This window comes from Orycteropus afer, unplaced genomic scaffold (genome assembly GCF_000298275.1).
Source record: "Orycteropus afer afer isolate SDZICR_OR568_19922 unplaced genomic scaffold, OryAfe1.0 scaffold00585, whole genome shotgun sequence".
NCBI classification, from domain to species: domain Eukaryota; kingdom Metazoa; phylum Chordata; class Mammalia; order Tubulidentata; family Orycteropodidae; genus Orycteropus; species Orycteropus afer.
Window position 1 is genome coordinate 497,532 of NW_006922172.1, and position 17,458 is coordinate 514,989.

Sequence of the window (17,458 nt, forward strand, 5' to 3'; positions counted from 1 at the left end):
GGCTCAGGGGTCCAAGATTATCTTCTGTGTCTGTGTTAATTGGTTTCCCTTTTCTTTGTTGAAGAGGGTCTGTGCAATCCTTCTGCCTAGTCCGCCATCTTGCCCCGCCTTCTTGTTTTACTTTTATCAGAGATATATTTTTCCTTTTTTTCGAGTGTTCCCTTCTCTCCCTTCTCATCCATGGTAACCAACAAAGAAAGTTTCTTTCCACATATAAACCTTTCCTTGACTTTTTACAATAATGAACTAATATAATATTCTTCTGTGATTGACTTATTTCACTCAGCATAATGTTCTCTAAGTTCATCCATTTATGCGGTGTTTTGGATATTCTACATTATTCTTTAGTGTTGTATAGTATTATATTGTGTGTATGTACAATAGTTTGCTTATCCATTCTTCTGTTGATGGGCACCTAGAGTGTTTCCATCTTTTTGCTATTGTAAATAGTGCTGCAATGAACATGTGTGCATATATGTGTTTTTGTCCTGGCTCTCAGCAATGAGATTGCTGGATCAAATGGTATTTCTAATTACAACTTTTTAAGGAATTGCCATACTGCTTTCCACAGTGGTTGTGTCATTTTACAGTCCCACCAGAGGTGTATGAGAGTCCTGATCTCTCCATATCCTCGCCAGCATTTGTTATTTTCTGCCTTGTTGAATTTTGCTATTAGTCCTGGGGCAAGATATGACATTGCCCAATTCATTTCTTATTCATGTTATTTGTATTCTCTCCCTCTGCAGTGTAGTAAATTACATAGTGTGGCTTTTCTAGCCGTAAGTCTTTGTAAACTCCTTGGTGGAATCTGCCATGAGCAACTGAGTAGCTCCTGATTGTTAAAGTTATCCATCTGGGTTATTTCTGTTACGAGTCTTCTGGGAAGTTCTCTCTCCTTCAGGTGTATAGAGTTCTGATGTTGGGATTGATTAGTTTGGCCTTTCCATGTGCACTGGACTCTGGCAGACTCAAAAGGAGCCCTCCTGGAGGCAGAAGAAATCTCTCACTGCCAGCTGGGAGATGCAAGAAGCACACATTGCTGAGAGAGAGAGATGAGAGACATGCATTGCTAAAAGAGAGACTCAAGAGACATGCACTGCTGAGGGAGAAAGACACTGAGAGACATGCACTTCTGGGAGGGAGACTGAGAGAGACTGTTGGCTGAGAGACAGTGGGCTGAGAGAGACTGAGTGTTTTCCTGAACTTGAATTGTAGCCTGTTACTTCCCTAATAAACTCCATAATCTGTGACTTCTGTGTGGCCACTGCAGTGAATTATTGAACCCAGAAGAGAGGTGGTGGGTGCTGTGGGGGGAATGGCTGGTGTCAGATTTAATGAAAGGGCTGGAGAGAGGCAGCATGTTTGGCTTTGCAGGAATAGGCATTGGGCTACTGATGGTGATTATGTCCTCCACTTGTGGGGTTAGAGGAAGTCAGAAGATGTGGCCTCTTTGTGCTTTTAGCACTTTCTTTTTCCTTGTTAAATTTTCCAGTGGTTTGTCAATTTTATTAATCTTTTCAAAAAACCTACTTCTAGCCTCATTCATTTTTTTTTCTATTGTCTTTCTGTTTCATTGATTTCTGCTTGAATCTTTATTATTTCTTTTCTTCTGGTGCCTGTAGGCTTTTTCTTTGCTTCTCTTTTTCTAATTGTTGGAGATGTTGGGTTAATGTGTTGATTTTGGCTCTTCTTTTTTGGTGTGTGCATTTATTGCTATTGATTGCCTCCTGATCACTGCTTTTGCTATGTCCCAAAGATTTTGGTATGTTGTGTTTTCATTCTCATTTGATTCAAGGAATTTTTTTAATTTCACATTTTATTTCTTCTATTACCCAGTCATTTTCAAGGAGGGTGTTCTTCAGTTTCCATGATTTTTCTCTTTCTCTGTCAATCTTCCTATTGTTCATTTCTAATTTTAAAGCATTATGATCTAAGAAGATGCTTTGCAGTATTTCAGTGTCTTCAAATTTATTAAGTCTTGCTTCATGGCCTAACATATGGTCTATCCTGGAGAATGATCCATTTGCACTGGAAAAGAATGTATATTGTGGTGTTTTTAGGTGAAGTGCTCTGTAAATGTCTATAAGGTCAAGTTGGTGGATTGTATTGTTTAGTTCTTCTGCATCTTTGTTGAGTTTCTTTCCAGTTGTTCTGCCTTTGATGGAAAGTAGTGTATTAAAGTCTCCTACTATGATTGTGGACTCATCTATTTGTCTTTTCAATCCTGTTAAAGTCTTATTTATGTATTTTTGTGTCTTTCATTGAGTACATAGATATTTATTAGGGTTATGTCCTCTTGTTCAATCAATCCTTTGAGTATTACATAATGTCCTTCCTTGTCTCTTATGGTGTTTTTTTTTTTTTTTTGTCTTAAAGTCAATTTTATCAGAAATTGATATTGTCACTCTTGCTCTTTTATGGTTGCCATTTGCTTGATAGATCTTTTTCCAACCTTTGATTTTTAGTCTATTTTTGTTCTTTGCCCGTAAGGTGTGTCTCTTGCAGACAGTATATTGATGGGTTATGTTTTCTTATCCAGTCTGCAACTCTTCATTTCTTGAATGGTGCATTTAATCCATTGACATTCAGTGTAATTATCAACAAGCATGAATTGGTTGCTGCAATTTTGTTATGTGTTTGTTCGTGGTGTTGATGATTTCTTTGTTCGATATAATTTTCTGTGCTGAGCTTATTTTTGTTTAACAAATTGTGTTATCATTTCCTTCATTGCTATTGTTTTAGTATTTGCTAAATATTTGTTCTTGTCCTCTTTTTCATTTTGATGTGAAGATTTATCATTTTTCTTGGAGGTTACCCTGTGATTTATAATTTTCTTCCCAAGTTTAGAACAGTCCATTCTATCTTGCAATTATCTTGACTTCTTCACCATTTAGAAGTTCTGTAACTACACTATTATTTTCCTCTTTTTGTTTTTTAGTTGTCCTCATTTGCCCATTGATGTCTCTGCTTCCCTGTTTACAATCTTGTAAGCTTATTTTACTTTGAATACTTCCATAACTGGGTTGGTTTCTGGGTTATGCCATCATATGTGTTAATAGTTGGCTGTTGTTTGCTGTTGTTGGTTCTCTGTCCAAAGGATTCCCTTCAGTATCTCTTATAAGGTTTATTTGGTTTTAACAAATTCCCTTAATTTCTGTGTGTCTGGAAATGTCCTAATTTCACCATCATATTTGATGGTACAATTTTGCTGGGTATACAACTCTTGATTGGAAATTTTTTTCTTTCAAGATTTTATATCTACAATCCCATTGCTTTCTTGCCTGCATGGTTTCTGCAGAGAAGTCAGAGCTTAGTCTTATTGGTTGCTCTTTGTAGGTAACTTTTCATTTTTCACATGCTCCTTTCAGGATTCTTTCTTTGTCTTTGGTTTTGGTGAGTTTGATGATGATATGTCTTGGTGATTTTCTTTTGGTTTCTATTCTGTTTGGGGTTTGTTGGACTTCTTCTCTTTCACCATATCATGGAAATTGTCTTCCAATAAATCTTCGACAATTTTCTCTGTGGTATTATTTGTGTCTTCCTGCTCCGGTATTCTGATTGCATGTAGATTATTCCTCTTGGTGGTACCCCACAGAATCTTAGGATTTCTTCATTTTGTTTTGATCCTTGTTCTGACTGATCCCTTTCCAAAGAAGTATTCAAGCATTTGTCTTCAATCTCATTGATTCTGTCTTCCATTGATTTGATTCTACTCCTGTGTCCATTCAATGTGCTATTTATTTCTGAAAATTTAGTATTAATCTTCTGGATTTCTACCTGTAGATTTTGTATCATTTCTAATTTTTTATTTATTTTGTCATTTTGTTCTTGTATTGTCTTCCCAAATTATTCCAGGGTTTTGTCCCTGTATTCCTTAATTTTGTCAATGTTTTCATTGATCTGTCTCCCAATTCCTTTGAAGGTACCTAAATATAATTATTTTGAATTCCTCAGCATAGAGTCCAATGATGCTTCTTCCAGGGATGTGTTCGGTTTCTATATCCTGGTCCCTTGTTTCTACTACTTTATCTTGCTTATTTGTGTGTACTGTGATAGTCTGTTGTCTCCACAAAATTGTGACATTGTTACATTTATATTGAGTTGGTGATTGTATGTTGGAATGATTCACCCAAGATTTTAATTTTCTCTGTTTTGTATTGATATATCTGAGTAAGCAGTGTACTGTGCTTCTATTTACAGGTTGTTAGCCCTTATGAACTCACTACCTATATCCTTTCCAGTCATCAGCCTCCTGTACGTCCATGCTGTCCTCGGCAAGTGGAGCCAATTCTGTGGTCCCTGGAACCTGAATGTGAATGCTCTCACTTTAAATATCCAAAATAACCACCACATGTGAATATTCAAAGTGACTGTGCCCTCTAGATAGCCAAAAGTCCACAGCTCAGTTTGTCTCATTCTTTGTTGTTTCCCTTTTTAGTCATCAGTCACCAGTGTAGTCATCCATCCAGCCCTTGGTGAGCATGGCTGATTTTCAGCTTAAATCTCAGGTCCTAACACCACTTGGAAATATTCAAACTGTCCGTGCCATTAGGATACCTGACAGTCCACAGCTCCATTCATCTCCTTATTCACCGGTTTCATTCAGGATCTTCTACTAGTTTGTGTTTAATCCACTTCTGCATCCTTCCTTTCAAAGCTTAGAGCTCCAGGATTATCATGTGTATCTGTGTCAATTGGTTTCTCTTCTTTATTGAAGAGGGTCTGTGTAGCTTGTCTGCCTATTCCACCATCTTATCAGAAGCCTAAAAATTAAATTTTTATGTGCTTCCAAAGACTTCTCCAAAAAAGTCAAAAGAGAACCTACAGATTGGGAAAAAATATTCAGGAATGACATATCAGACAAGGGTCTTATCCCTAAAATTTATAGGGAATTCTAACACCTAAACAACAAAAAGACAAACAATCCAATTAAAAAATGGGCAGAAGATATGAATAAACACTTCATCAAAGAAGATATTCAAGTGGCCAACAAACACATGAAGAAATGTTCACGACCATTAACCATTAGAGAGATGCAAATCAAACCAACAGTGAGATACCATCTTGCCCCAGCACTAATAGCAAAGTTCAACAAGGAAGAAAATAACAAATGCTGGTGAGGATGTGGAGAGACTCTCATACACCTCTGGTGGGACTATAAAATGATACAACCACTGTGGAAAGCAGTATGGCAATTCCTTAAAAAGTTGGAATTAGAAATAGCATTTGATCCAGCAATCCCATTACTAGTTACATAGCCTAAAGAACTGAGAGCCAGGACAAAAACAGATATATGTGCACCCATATTCATCACAGCACTATTTGCAATAGCAAAAATTTAGAAACAACCTAGGTGCCCATCAACAGAAGAATGGATAAGCAAACTGGTACATACACACAATGGAATACTATGCAACATTAAGGAATAATGTAGAATATACAAAACACTGCATAACATGGATGAACTTGAAAAAACTAATCTCACTGCCGTTGAGTCGATTTTGACTCATAGTGACTCCTCCTTGGGTTTCGGAGGCAGTATCTCTATGGAAGTAGATTGCCCAGTCTTCCTTATGAGGAGTGGTTGGTGGGTTTGAACTGCCATCTTTCTGGTTTGCAGTCAAATGCCTTAGGCACTACACCACCAGAGCTCCTGGAAGACATTATGATGAGTGAAATAAGTCAAACATAGAAGGACAAATATTGTATTAGTTCATTATTGTAAAAAGTCAAGGAAAGGTTTACACATGGAAAGGAACTTTCTTTGTTGGTTACCAGGGTTAGGAAAGGTTTACACATGGAAAGGAACTTTCTTTGTTGGTTACCAGGGTTAGGAGAGGAGGGGAGGGAAAAATGCAAAAATAATAAAGAAAACAATAAAAATAGAAAAGAAACTTCACCAAGTGTCCCTACTGTACAGATTAGAGGGAGACCTCAATGGAGCCCAATTGAGCATTGGCTTCCACTTAGTGCCACCTAGTGTCTGCTGGAAGAGGTATGTAAGAGCCTGCAGAACTCATCTCAGGGGGGCTGGGTCCTGAGTGCAGAGTGTTTGTGAATGTGAATGACGAGGAAATGACATCTTTCACTGTCTCTAATTGAAATTTGGGAGCTCTGGTAGCATAGTGCCTAAGGCACTTGACTGCTAACCAGAAGGCTGGCGGTTCAAACCCACCAGCCACTCCTTGGAAGGAAGGTTGGGCAATCCTACTTCCGTAGTGATACTGCCTCAGAAACCCAAGGTGGGGTCGCTATGAGTTGGGTCCAACTCGACGGCACATAACAACAACAACAACAACAATTGAAATTTACAAACACTCTGCATGAAGATAAAGGGCTCTGGTGGCATAGTGGATAAGGCATTTGGCTACTAACCAGAACGTCAGCAGTTCAAACCCACCAATTCTTCTGTAGAAGGAAGATGGGGCGATCCAATTCCATAAAGATTTACAACTTTGGAAATGCAACAGGAGTTGCTATGAATCATAATCAATTCATTGGCAGTGAGTTTGGTTTGGTTTGTTTCTATGCATAAAAATAAATTTCTTTTAAGAATGAGATAAAAAGGCTTAAATGATCCATTTTGACTATTAATATTTGTGGGCAGTTTCTCAAAACTTAGAAAGTGACAAATTACCAGGAATACTTCAGCTCCCCAGATAAAAGTATATTTCCTAATCATTTTTTTCTACATTTAAAATGCACATACATTTAGCAAATTGTTCACTCCATATACTGAACATTCTTTAATGAAACACTATAGGCAAGGCAATTCCACCAAATTTTCAGTGGGGATTTTTAAAATAGTTTCCTTTATAGCAGTTCAAACCCACCAATCGCTCCTTGGAAGAAAGGTTGGGCAATCTACTTCTGTAGTGATAGTGCCTCGGAAACCCAAGGAAGGGTTGTGATGAGTCACATTCAGTTTGATGGCAGTGAGTTTGGTTTGGTTATAGTATTATTATCATAAACTGTACTAGACAGGTAATAAACCTTTATAAGGTCTTCTTCCTTAAGGAACATAATCTCTACTTTCTTTTCCCACAAACTGCACAAGCTGCTGACTGGCAACATATTTCATCTGTGAAATGAGATGTAAGTTGGGGATAAGTAAAAATCCTGATTGTGATTGCAGAATTAGTTAGCCACTCTAATTCCTCAAGATTCTAATTTCCTCTCTCAATGTAGGCTTTAAGGAATACCCCATGGTAAGTGTCATTGTTTAGGAAGCACTGACTATATGTTTATGGTGATGGAAAACATGGCTAAGGATATTGGTGATGGCTGCATAATATGATTACAGGCAGTCCCCAGGTTATGAGTGTCTGACGTTCATACCACCCATGGTTACAAACCAATCTCCATGAAGTCTATTATATTTAAAATTCAAGGTACATAATATAGTTTGTAATAACAAAATAGGTGCTATTTTGTAGTGCATCAAAGCATTATTATTATTACTGTATTATTATGTTAAAGATGTTTTAATGTATCTGGAAGTATTTCTTTAATTTTTTTTTGCATAGAAAGGCACACTATACACTAAGATATACATTTGACTAACTGGCATTTGACAAATCATATTTAACTGTTCTGACTTACATACAAATTTAACTTAAAGACAGACTCAGAAAAGGAACTTGTTTATAGTATGTCAATTGTCTTGCCTGTAATGTAATTGGTGTCACTGAATTGTACACGTAAAAAATGTTGAATTGGCAAATACTGTGTTATATATAATACACACAATCCTCAAAGTGCCCACCTTGTCCCACTTGGCCCGGAGTTCGTCCATGGTAACAGTGCTGTATGGGTTGCTTGAGCTGATTCGGATGTTATAGCTTTGGATCACCTTCTCCACCTCATTCTGGATAGCTGAAATGGACTGCCTCTCTCCATCTGCCTCTGGCAATGTTGCCTTGAACTGCTCGTGGGCAGTGATCAGACTCTAAACCAAAAAAACATGCCAAGAAAACTGGATCATGCTTTAGTGTTCATTTAATAGGCTTCCATATTTCCCTCTGCACACCTATCAATATACTTTCAGAAATCTCTGGAGGAATATATGCTGGATGTTTTAGAAAAGTAATCTCGTGCTCAAAGAAGTCAAGTTCCTTGGAAATGGGAAAAAGATATCATGATGACTATTCAACAGTCTGATATCCATTTAAGTAATAGACATTAATCTATAGTCTTCAAAAAATAATTCCTTTTTTTAAAGGTTTGCTTACATAATTTCTGGTCTCCAACTATTGTTTACCTCTTACTCTCCACTAACAAGGAGGCCTGGTAGTGCAGTGGTAAAGCACTCAGCTGCTAACTGAAAGGTCAATGGTTAGAGCTCACTGGCTGTTCCATTGGGAGAAGATGTGGTAGTCTGCTTCCCTAAAGATTCACAGCCTTGGAAACAGTATGGTGCAGTTCTATCCTGTCTTAAAGGGTCACTGTGAGTCGGAATCAACTCAATGCATTGTATAACTCCCTAACAAACAGAACTCAACTTAGCTGCTCTTCCTTATTACCAGTTTCACATTTGTAGTCCTATAACAAGATCATTTGCTGCCTTTATACATAAAGACAGCAAGGGAGCTCATCCTAGTCTTCAAAAAGAAAAGGCCATGGAAACCTACTCTTTCCTGTAAGGCTCTATAAAACCTACATTTATCAAAGCTATACTATGGCCTTAGTGTTTAAGAGCGCAGCCCCTTAAGTTCACCTGTAGGAACACCTCACTACCATGTGGCTTACGCTCAAGTGAGAAGTTAATGCTCACTTTAGGTGTTGCAATAGTAGTTAACACATTTTTTAAACTAAGGTGCAAAGGTTAATTTGGGCTTTCTAGCCACATTTTTCTTAGTAGAAAGCAAATAAAACAGAACTTCAGATTTAAACTAAAATTCCTTTCCAATGCAGTATGAATACAAAGCTGGCATTCAGTTACCTGGATTTCCTCAATGCTGTGGACAATAAACATGTCTTGCAGATCCTCCATTGCACCCTCCATCCAATTATTGAAGGGAGCAGCTCTCTTGGCAAACTCCAGATGCAGCTGATCAATGGTTTCTAGCAATTTTTCAGTTCTCTGAAGATTAGTTAAATGGAAGCAATCATTATCACAGTATAAATAATAAAAAATTATTCAAAAATTCAAATAAGTATTCCAGAACAGTAAGCTATTATCTAACATTTTGTTAATCATAACTTTCCTATGATTGGCACGTGTATAAAAAAGATTAACAAATGCTCAAATGATTAGACTGATGCCCTGCAGTTCTTGCATGTACCTTCTGAATCATGGAGGATTTAATAATAACACAAGCACAGTTTTAAAGTACTTAAATTACTCTAGTAAGAACAAAAGCAGTTAATTCTGACTTATATGACTCCCTGTGTTACAGAGTAGAAGTGAGCTCTATAGGAATTTTTTGCTATAATCTTTATGGAAGCAGATCACCAGGCCTTTCCACCATGGTACTGCTGGGTGGATTTGTATGGCCAACTATTAGGTCAGTGGTTGAGTACTAACCATTTGCCCTACACAGGGACCTAAAGCATTCTATTACATGCTACTATATACTTAAAAAAAAAAAAAAAAAAAACCTGAGAACCCACATATAGTATATAGGAACTTGCTTTCATGTAAAGTTGTACTTTATGAATGATAGGATAACAGAAAATGTGGAGTTCTTGGGTGGTGCCAAGAGTTAACATGCCCAACTGCTAACTAACAGGTTGGAACTGGTTCACATCCACCCAGAGGCTTCTGGGAAGAAAGGCCTAGCAACTGACCTACTTCTGAAAAATCAGCCACTGAAAACCCTATGAATAGTAACCATGGATGTACAACGTGAAGAATGTAATTGTGATAGTTGGAGTTATGTGTCCATTTGGCTGGACCACAATTCTGAGTGGTTTAAGCAGTTGTGATGTGGGTTATCTCATGATGAGATCAGATGTATATGTTTTGAGCAGCCAATCCATTGAAAGGGAGTTTCCCTAGGGCCTGCTTCCAATATATTTATGGACATCTTGGGAAAAAGAGACACACTTCTGTGCATTGGGATCCTGTTGTGCTGCCTACAAGTGTCTGTGAGCAAACAATCCACCATTCAGCCTGGAGATCTTGGATTCGTCATTCGTTGGAGTCAACAGCCAGCATACTGCCTGCCAACTTTGAGCTTGTCAGCCCCTGCAGCTGTGTGAGTTGGGAAAAGCCTCCAGCTTAACATTTGATCCAAGAACTTAGGACTTTGCAGCTACTATAAGTCTGTGAGCCATTTTCTTAAGATAAATTTCTCTTTTTCTCTCTCTCTATAAGCTTTACTGGTTTTGCTTCTCTAGAGAACCCAGCCTAACACAATAATCAATGTAACTGAATTGTAAATGCAGAAACTATCATATTGGCAAATGTTTTGGTGCATGTATTTTCACCACAATAAAAAAAGTAAATAAATAAAAATTGAAAATAAAAAGAAAAGAAAATCCTATGGAGCACAGTTCTACTCTGAGACATATGGGGTCTCTGTGAGCTGTAATCAACTCCATGGCAACTAGTACTGCTAACCAAAAATTTAGAGTATCTTTCTCATTTTCTAGTCGCCAGTGTGCAGTGTGCCTTTGACAACACCACCGCCCTAGTGAAGACCAAAGAAAATACAATATAATGTTCTCAGATTCTCATTCATGATTTGACAAGAGATTCTTTCTTGCTTACCTGTGCACATGAGACCAGAAGGCTTTAAACGATAGAGAATAATACTGTACTTCTTTCAAATGGCCCAGATAATGGGGAGCAGAAAGGGCATTTAGTTCTAAAAGTCTTCCTTGCTGTTGTTAGGGGCCATCAAGTCATCTCTCACTCATAGACACCTTATGCACAGCAGAATGAAACACCACCCAGTCCTGCACTAGCTCCATGATCCTTGCTATACTTGAGCCCATCACTGCTGCCACCGTGTCAATCCACCTCATTGAGGGCCTTCCCCTCTTTTGTTGACCATTCACCTTACTGAGCATGACATCCTTCTCCAATGAATGGTCCCTTCTAGCAACATGACCAAAGTGTGTGAGACAAAGTCTGGCCATTCTTGCTCCCAAGGACCATTCCAGCTGCACTTCCTCCATGACAGACCTGTTAGTTCTTTTAGCAGTCCATGATACTTTCAGCATTCTTTGCCAACACCACAACTCAAAAGCATCAACTCTTCCTCAGTCTTCCTTATTCATTGTCCAGCTCTCACATGCATATGAGGAGATTGAAAATACCATGGCTTGTGTCAGGCACACCATATTCCTCAAGGAGACATCCTTGCTCCTCAGCACTTGAAAGAGGTTTTTTTGCAGCTGATTTGCCCAGTGCTACAAGTCGTCTGATGTCCTGACTGCTGCTTCCATTGGCGTTGATTATGGAACCAAGCAATATGAAGTCTTTGACAACTTCAATCTTTTCTCCATTTATCATGATGCTGCTTATAGGTCCAGTTGTGAGGATTTTTGTTTTCTTTATATTGATATGTAATCCATACTGCAGACTGTATTCTTCAATCTTCATCAGTAAGTGCTTCAAGCCATCCTCACTCTCAGCAAGCAAAGTTGTGTCGTCAGCATACTGCAGGTTGAATAAGTCTTCCTCCAATTCTGATGCCATGTTCCATATAGTCCAGCTTCTCAGATTATTTGCTCAGCATACAGATTGACTAAGTATGGGAAAGGATATAACCCTGACACACTCCCTTCTTGATTTTAAACCATGCAGTGTTCCCTTGTTCTGTTTGAATGACAGCCTCCTGGTCTATGTACAAGTTCCTTATGAGTACAATTAAGTGTTCTGGAATTCCTGTTCTTCTCAGTGTTATCCACAATTTGTTAAGATCCACACAATCAAATGCTTTTGCATAGTCAATAAAACACAAGTAAACATCTTTCTGGTATTCTTTGCCTTGAGACAAGATCCATCTGACATCAGCAATGATATCCCTTGTTCCATGTCCTCTTCTGAATCCAGCTTGCATTTCTGGAAGTTCTCTGTCAATATACTGCTGCAACCATTTTTGAATTATATTCAGTAAGATTTTACTTGCATGTGATATTAATGATATTGTTTGATAATTTCCACATTTTGTGGGATCATAGAAAAGTCTTCCTTAATAACAGTCAGTCATTCTCTCAACATTTATTAAGTGGATATGTAACAGCCATTTGGAATTGAGGAAGGCTGATTTCACTGATTTTTAAAAGCTTCCTCAGAGTCAAAGTGAAAAGACTCAGAAAGCTAGTAACTGCTCCTTTCTTTCATGTAGTATGAGTCTTCAGTGATGAAAGATGATTAGCTACAGTTAAATACTAGTTACTACTTACTTACGGTTGGTGGTGCAAAAGTGCATACTTGACTGCTAATTGAGAAGTTAGAGGTTCGAGCCCACCCAGATGTGCCTTGGAAGAAAGGCCTCCTGAAAATTCAGCCATTGAGAACCCTGTGGAATATAGTCTGCTGTGATACACAGAGTTGGCCTGAGTCAGAGTTGACTTGGTGGCAACTGATTTTTTTTTTTTTTTTACTTACTCCTATTAATCAAAGTATTACAATTGGATAAAGCCAAATTCAGTCTGTTTCATACCAACTTTTCCTTACTATAACATTGCATTTTCCCTTGCACATCTAAAGTTAGGCTTTTTCTGACTTCCTGACTCAGTGACAGTTCAGTTTGCTCTTAAAGAAGGACTTTTAGAAACTCATTTTATGATACAAAATAGGTTTATACCATACTCTTATTATCTTTTGGAATTTTCAAAATCAAAAGTATGCTTCACTGTTGTAAGGATATACTATAGCACAAAGCTACCAACTTTCCTTTTCCTTACTTTTTTGTATTTTCTTTAGAATCTCCTTTCACTAGACAATCTGTTTAGTTTTAGATACATAATACTATATAACAACATAAAAATAATAACAGTGACTTAATTAAAGAGCCTCTATTAAAAGATTTCATGGCGCCTTGAAGTCTTCACCTCCAGGGCTTCTCTTCTCTTCTGAGTAAGCGTTCCCAATCTGTCCCACTGGTCGCAAATCTTCTGGCACCGATCATTAATATTCACAGCATCATGATAGTCCAGCTCACTATTAAAAGTGAAAAGGAAGATTAACTTTTCAAGATGATATGAAGAAAAATGGATACAGGGTCAAAATAAATAGACTATTTTTTTTTTTCCTTCAAAGATGTGTTAGAGAGAGAGCTGGTGTGACAGTTTAGGGTTTCGATAATCATTGCTACTGCAAACATTACTATTATTCTCTGACAATCCTGAGATGAATCAGTAAAACTCTTGTTAGCCAACAGATTTCTAAGCAGATAGAAACTGCCTTCTTAATGCTGGAGGCTAACTATATTCTATCTTGGTTCCATCTCAGAGAACAATATTTTTAAATGGCTGTGCACCTCTAAAGTAACCTGACCCTCTGGCCAGGAGGACAGTCCTCTGGGCTGTGCTGTAGCCACAGTGACTGGAACATAAAAATGAGTCAAGAAGGGAAGGAGGTATCAGCTTGCACTGCATTGTGTCCTTGGCTCCTCTCAAAGGGCACTCACCTCCCCACTGGACGGGAGTGTCATGTCCAGAAGAAGCACTGTGCCTCTATCTGGATCTGGAGGCATTTCCACAATGTAATCTGAGCAAAGCTCTCCAATTTACAGGCAAAGATGCTGAATTTAGTTATTATGCTGCTAGTGAGAAAGGCAAGAACAAAGTGATTTCTCATTATTTACTTTTCTTCGCCAGACCTGCCTATACATCCTATTGTTAACTACTTCAGACCAAAGTAGATATTAGGCTTTTCTTCCTAGTCCATTTTAGTCTGGAAGATCCACTGAAACATGTTCAGCATCATAGCAATATTCAAGTCTCCACTGACAGAGGGTGGTGGCTGTGCATGAGGTGCATTGGGTAGGAACAGAACATGGGTCTCCCACAGGAAAGGAAAGAATTCCACCACTGAATCAGCACTGCCTTCAGGTCCATTCATCCTACATGGGATCTTTGTGAGATAAGGTACTTTGAAGTTAACATTAAAGCTAATGTTGACTAGTAAATCTTGATTAAAAATTTAATCATCTTTTAGTTCAGATTAAATGCAAGACACATAGAGGATTAAAAACATAGTCAAGAAACCTCTTCAAAAAGAGAACAAGATAAGACACGTTCCCGGATATACTCTCCTCACCTATCAAATCCATTTCCCTGAAGCTTAAATTCATTTATTTCTTCTCTCAACTTTAAATTAAGACAATGGTTGTTCATTGCTTTTTTTTTTTAATTTTTCCTTTGTTGTTGCTGTTGTTATGTGCCATTGAGTGGGACCCAACTCATAGCAACCCCTCCTTGGGTTTCTGAGGTGGTATCACTATGGAAGTGAATTGCCCAACCTTCCTTTTGAGGAGTGGCTTGTGGGTTTGAACCACCAGCCTTCTGGTTAGCAGTCAAGTGCTTTAGGCACTATGCTACCAGAGCTCCCAAACTTCTTTTAGTGCATTTTATTCTGTTTCTGTTATTGAATGAAGTAGATACATATGGCTATTAGTTGATAGTTTTTTCAGCAGGTAAGAAGCTCCATATCACCTAATTAAAGTTCCCAAGAGGAAACAGCAGCTTTCTACATACACCTAGTCTTCACTAGAGTGAGATACAAAGTGAAAAGTTATGGCTATTCAGAATGCAAATATTAAAAGGAAGATAGACTTTTCCCAAACACAAAAACAAAAATTTAGGAATCCTTCTACTGACCCACAGTGCAGATATCAATGCTGACCCTCCACAGTTATCTTTAGAGAAGGCATCTTCTACTTTATACATAAGCGTTCTACATATAACTGCTGTCAAAGAGCATGAGTTTTGAGCTGCACATAACTAGATTTCTATGAACATTGAGAATTGTACAAAAACGTCAATTTATTATTTTAGGAAAGGTATTAGTAGCAGGAAAATGAAAACAGATTTAAATGCTATATATGGTTATCTCTTGACTGTGTAAAGAAATAGGCATTGAAGTTACTAATAACATACAATTATTACTCAGAGTTTATGGGCAACACCTAAAACTATTTAAATTGCTTGTGGGAACTATTATAGAATGATTAAATACTTTGAGCTTCTTTTCATCCCCTTATTTTATTTATGAGTAGCTGTTAATGAGCAACCAAATGGTCAATATTCAAGAAGCATGAAAATGAGGACACAAATATAGTATACAAATTGGATATACAAATAATTAAGAGTTCATTGAGGTAAAGCCAAATAAGTTAGATACTCTTAAAAGAGATTTTAGCTATTAATTAATGGGCTTGCTCTCATAAAAAGTGAGGAAAATGATAGTTTAAAATGTATTATATTAAAATACATTTTTAGTATTTGTTTTGAAAAGTTACCACTATGTGAAACACTTTTAACAATCTGATAGATATATCAATCATTATAACGAGGAAGAAAGGAGTAGAGAATATTTATCAAAAAGCAGCATGGGTCTTTTAAAAAACCTAGAGGAACATAACATTGAGGCTCTTGCCCTCTTGGGGGGAGTACCTGTGTGGTGTAAACCTTTAATGCATTTGGCTGCTAACCAAAAACTAGAGGTTCAAGTCTACCCAGAGGTGTCTCAAAAGAAAGACTTAGTGATCTGCTTTTGAAAAATCAGCCATTGAAAACCTTACGGAGCACAGTTCTGTTTTGGCACTCATAGGATCACTGTGAGTCCGAATCAACTTGATGGCAACTATTTTTAATTGGTCCTCCTGGAGGGCAGCTGCCCTGAGAGGCTACACATGACAATATAGATGGGAACTTAGTCACTCCTCCCTGTTTTTTTAAACTGCTTGGGCTCTATGATGTATGGTGATGGCATTGTGCTAGTTCCTCCGATAAGATAAAAAATATGAAAACGAAACAATTTATTTTATGGTAAAGAAAAGTGGGGCAGTAACACCTTTTCCTTTACAGGTAAGACAGTGATTTTTGTTTTGTTTTGTTTCTTGGATGGACAGTGTAATACCATTTCCTCTACTCTGCCCTGGTTAGGCTGCCTGTCAAGAGTCACATCCTAGGCCTCCATGTTTACTTCTCACCCTCTGGAAGCTGACTCCTATACTGAGGGGTGAGGTGCTGCTGAATAACAAACAGGACATGGTTATCTGACCACAATTAAAGAACCAAACCTGAAGTCAGTTTGTTTCTTTAAAAACCAGTTGGCATCAAGTCGACTCTGACTTGCTGATCCCATGTGTGTCATAGTAGAACTGCTTTTTTAAAAATTTTATTTGTTTGTTTTTATAGGCTGATTTTTTGGAAGTAGATCATCAGATCTTTCTTTTGAGCTGTCTCGGGGGGACTCAAACCGTCAACTTTTCAGTTAGCAGCAGAGCAAGTTAACTGTTTGTACCACCCAAGGAGTCCTTTATTTATTTAAACAAAAACCAAGAAACCTCCACCACAAAGGCCTCCAACTTTGTCCACTCAAAATTTAGTCAAGAGAAAGAAAGGCAGGCCTCCAAGCACTGTCCTTGTGGTGGTTATCTCAAGAAGCTCTTTGTGTCATCCTTACACTATACCTACAACCCAGTCAGGTTCATGGGAAACAGTGTCTCAGCTAAATGTCAGCAGCTGCATGCCTGGAAATAGAACATACTTCAGCTCCTGGGCAATGGCAGCAATCTGTTCTACCCGGTCCTGGTGGGTTGCCAGGTCGCTCTCAAATGCCTCGTGTTTCCGCAACAAAGCCCGGACCTCAGTCAGGGATGCAGACTCATAGTCCTTCTGCAGCAAGATCTGCTCTTTGCCTGGAAAGATTGTAGCAGGGTATTAAAACTCTGCTTTCACATCGTAACTTCTTCCTATCATCAGAACTCTTGGTTATCATTAAAATGCCAATGAACCAAGAGAAAAGGGAGAGAAGATTGGCAGTATTGAAGAAGGAGGCCAAATATTTCAATTGGAATTCAGGCTGTTACTCCCATTCACAATGCACCAATTACGTTTACATTCTGAGCTCATTTTACATATACCTAAGCAATATCACTATGGAAGTAGATTGATTGCCCACTCTTCCTTCTGAGGGAGATTGGGCAATCTACTTCTGTTGGGATACTCCTCCGGAAACCCAAGTAGGGGTCACTATGAGTCGTATCTGACTCGAGGGCAGTGAGTTTGGTTTGCTTAATAAATATCTGGGAACTCTGGTGGCATAGTGCCTAAGGCACTTGACTGCTAACCTGAAGGCTGGCGGTTCAAAACCACCAGCCACTCATCGGAAGGAAGATTGGGCAATCTACTTCCATACAGATACTGCCTGGGAAACCTAAGGAGGGGTCACTATGAGTCTAACTGACTCCATGGCAGTGAGTTACAAATATCCAATGATCCTCCAGGTTTAACAATGGTAGAAAAGCATGCTGAGTGCTTTCTAAAATACAAA

The 17,458-nt window shown here is 38.2% G+C and overlaps 1 protein-coding gene across 1 annotated transcript in view; it reads right to left on the reverse strand.

Annotated features, from left to right (window-relative positions):
- Positions 1–17,458, reverse strand: part of ACTN2 (actinin alpha 2) — a 131,817-nt gene that overhangs the window by 24,709 nt on the left and 89,650 nt on the right. Inside the window, exons 12-15 of the mRNA XM_007956230.1 lie at positions 16,673–16,823; positions 13,009–13,117; positions 8,942–9,082; positions 7,766–7,948 (exon numbers count right to left, since the gene is read on the reverse strand). Of these exons, the coding sequence (XP_007954421.1) occupies positions 7,766–7,948; positions 8,942–9,082; positions 13,009–13,117; positions 16,673–16,823 (584 nt within the window). The remainder of the gene's footprint in view (positions 1–7,765; positions 7,949–8,941; positions 9,083–13,008; positions 13,118–16,672; positions 16,824–17,458) is intronic.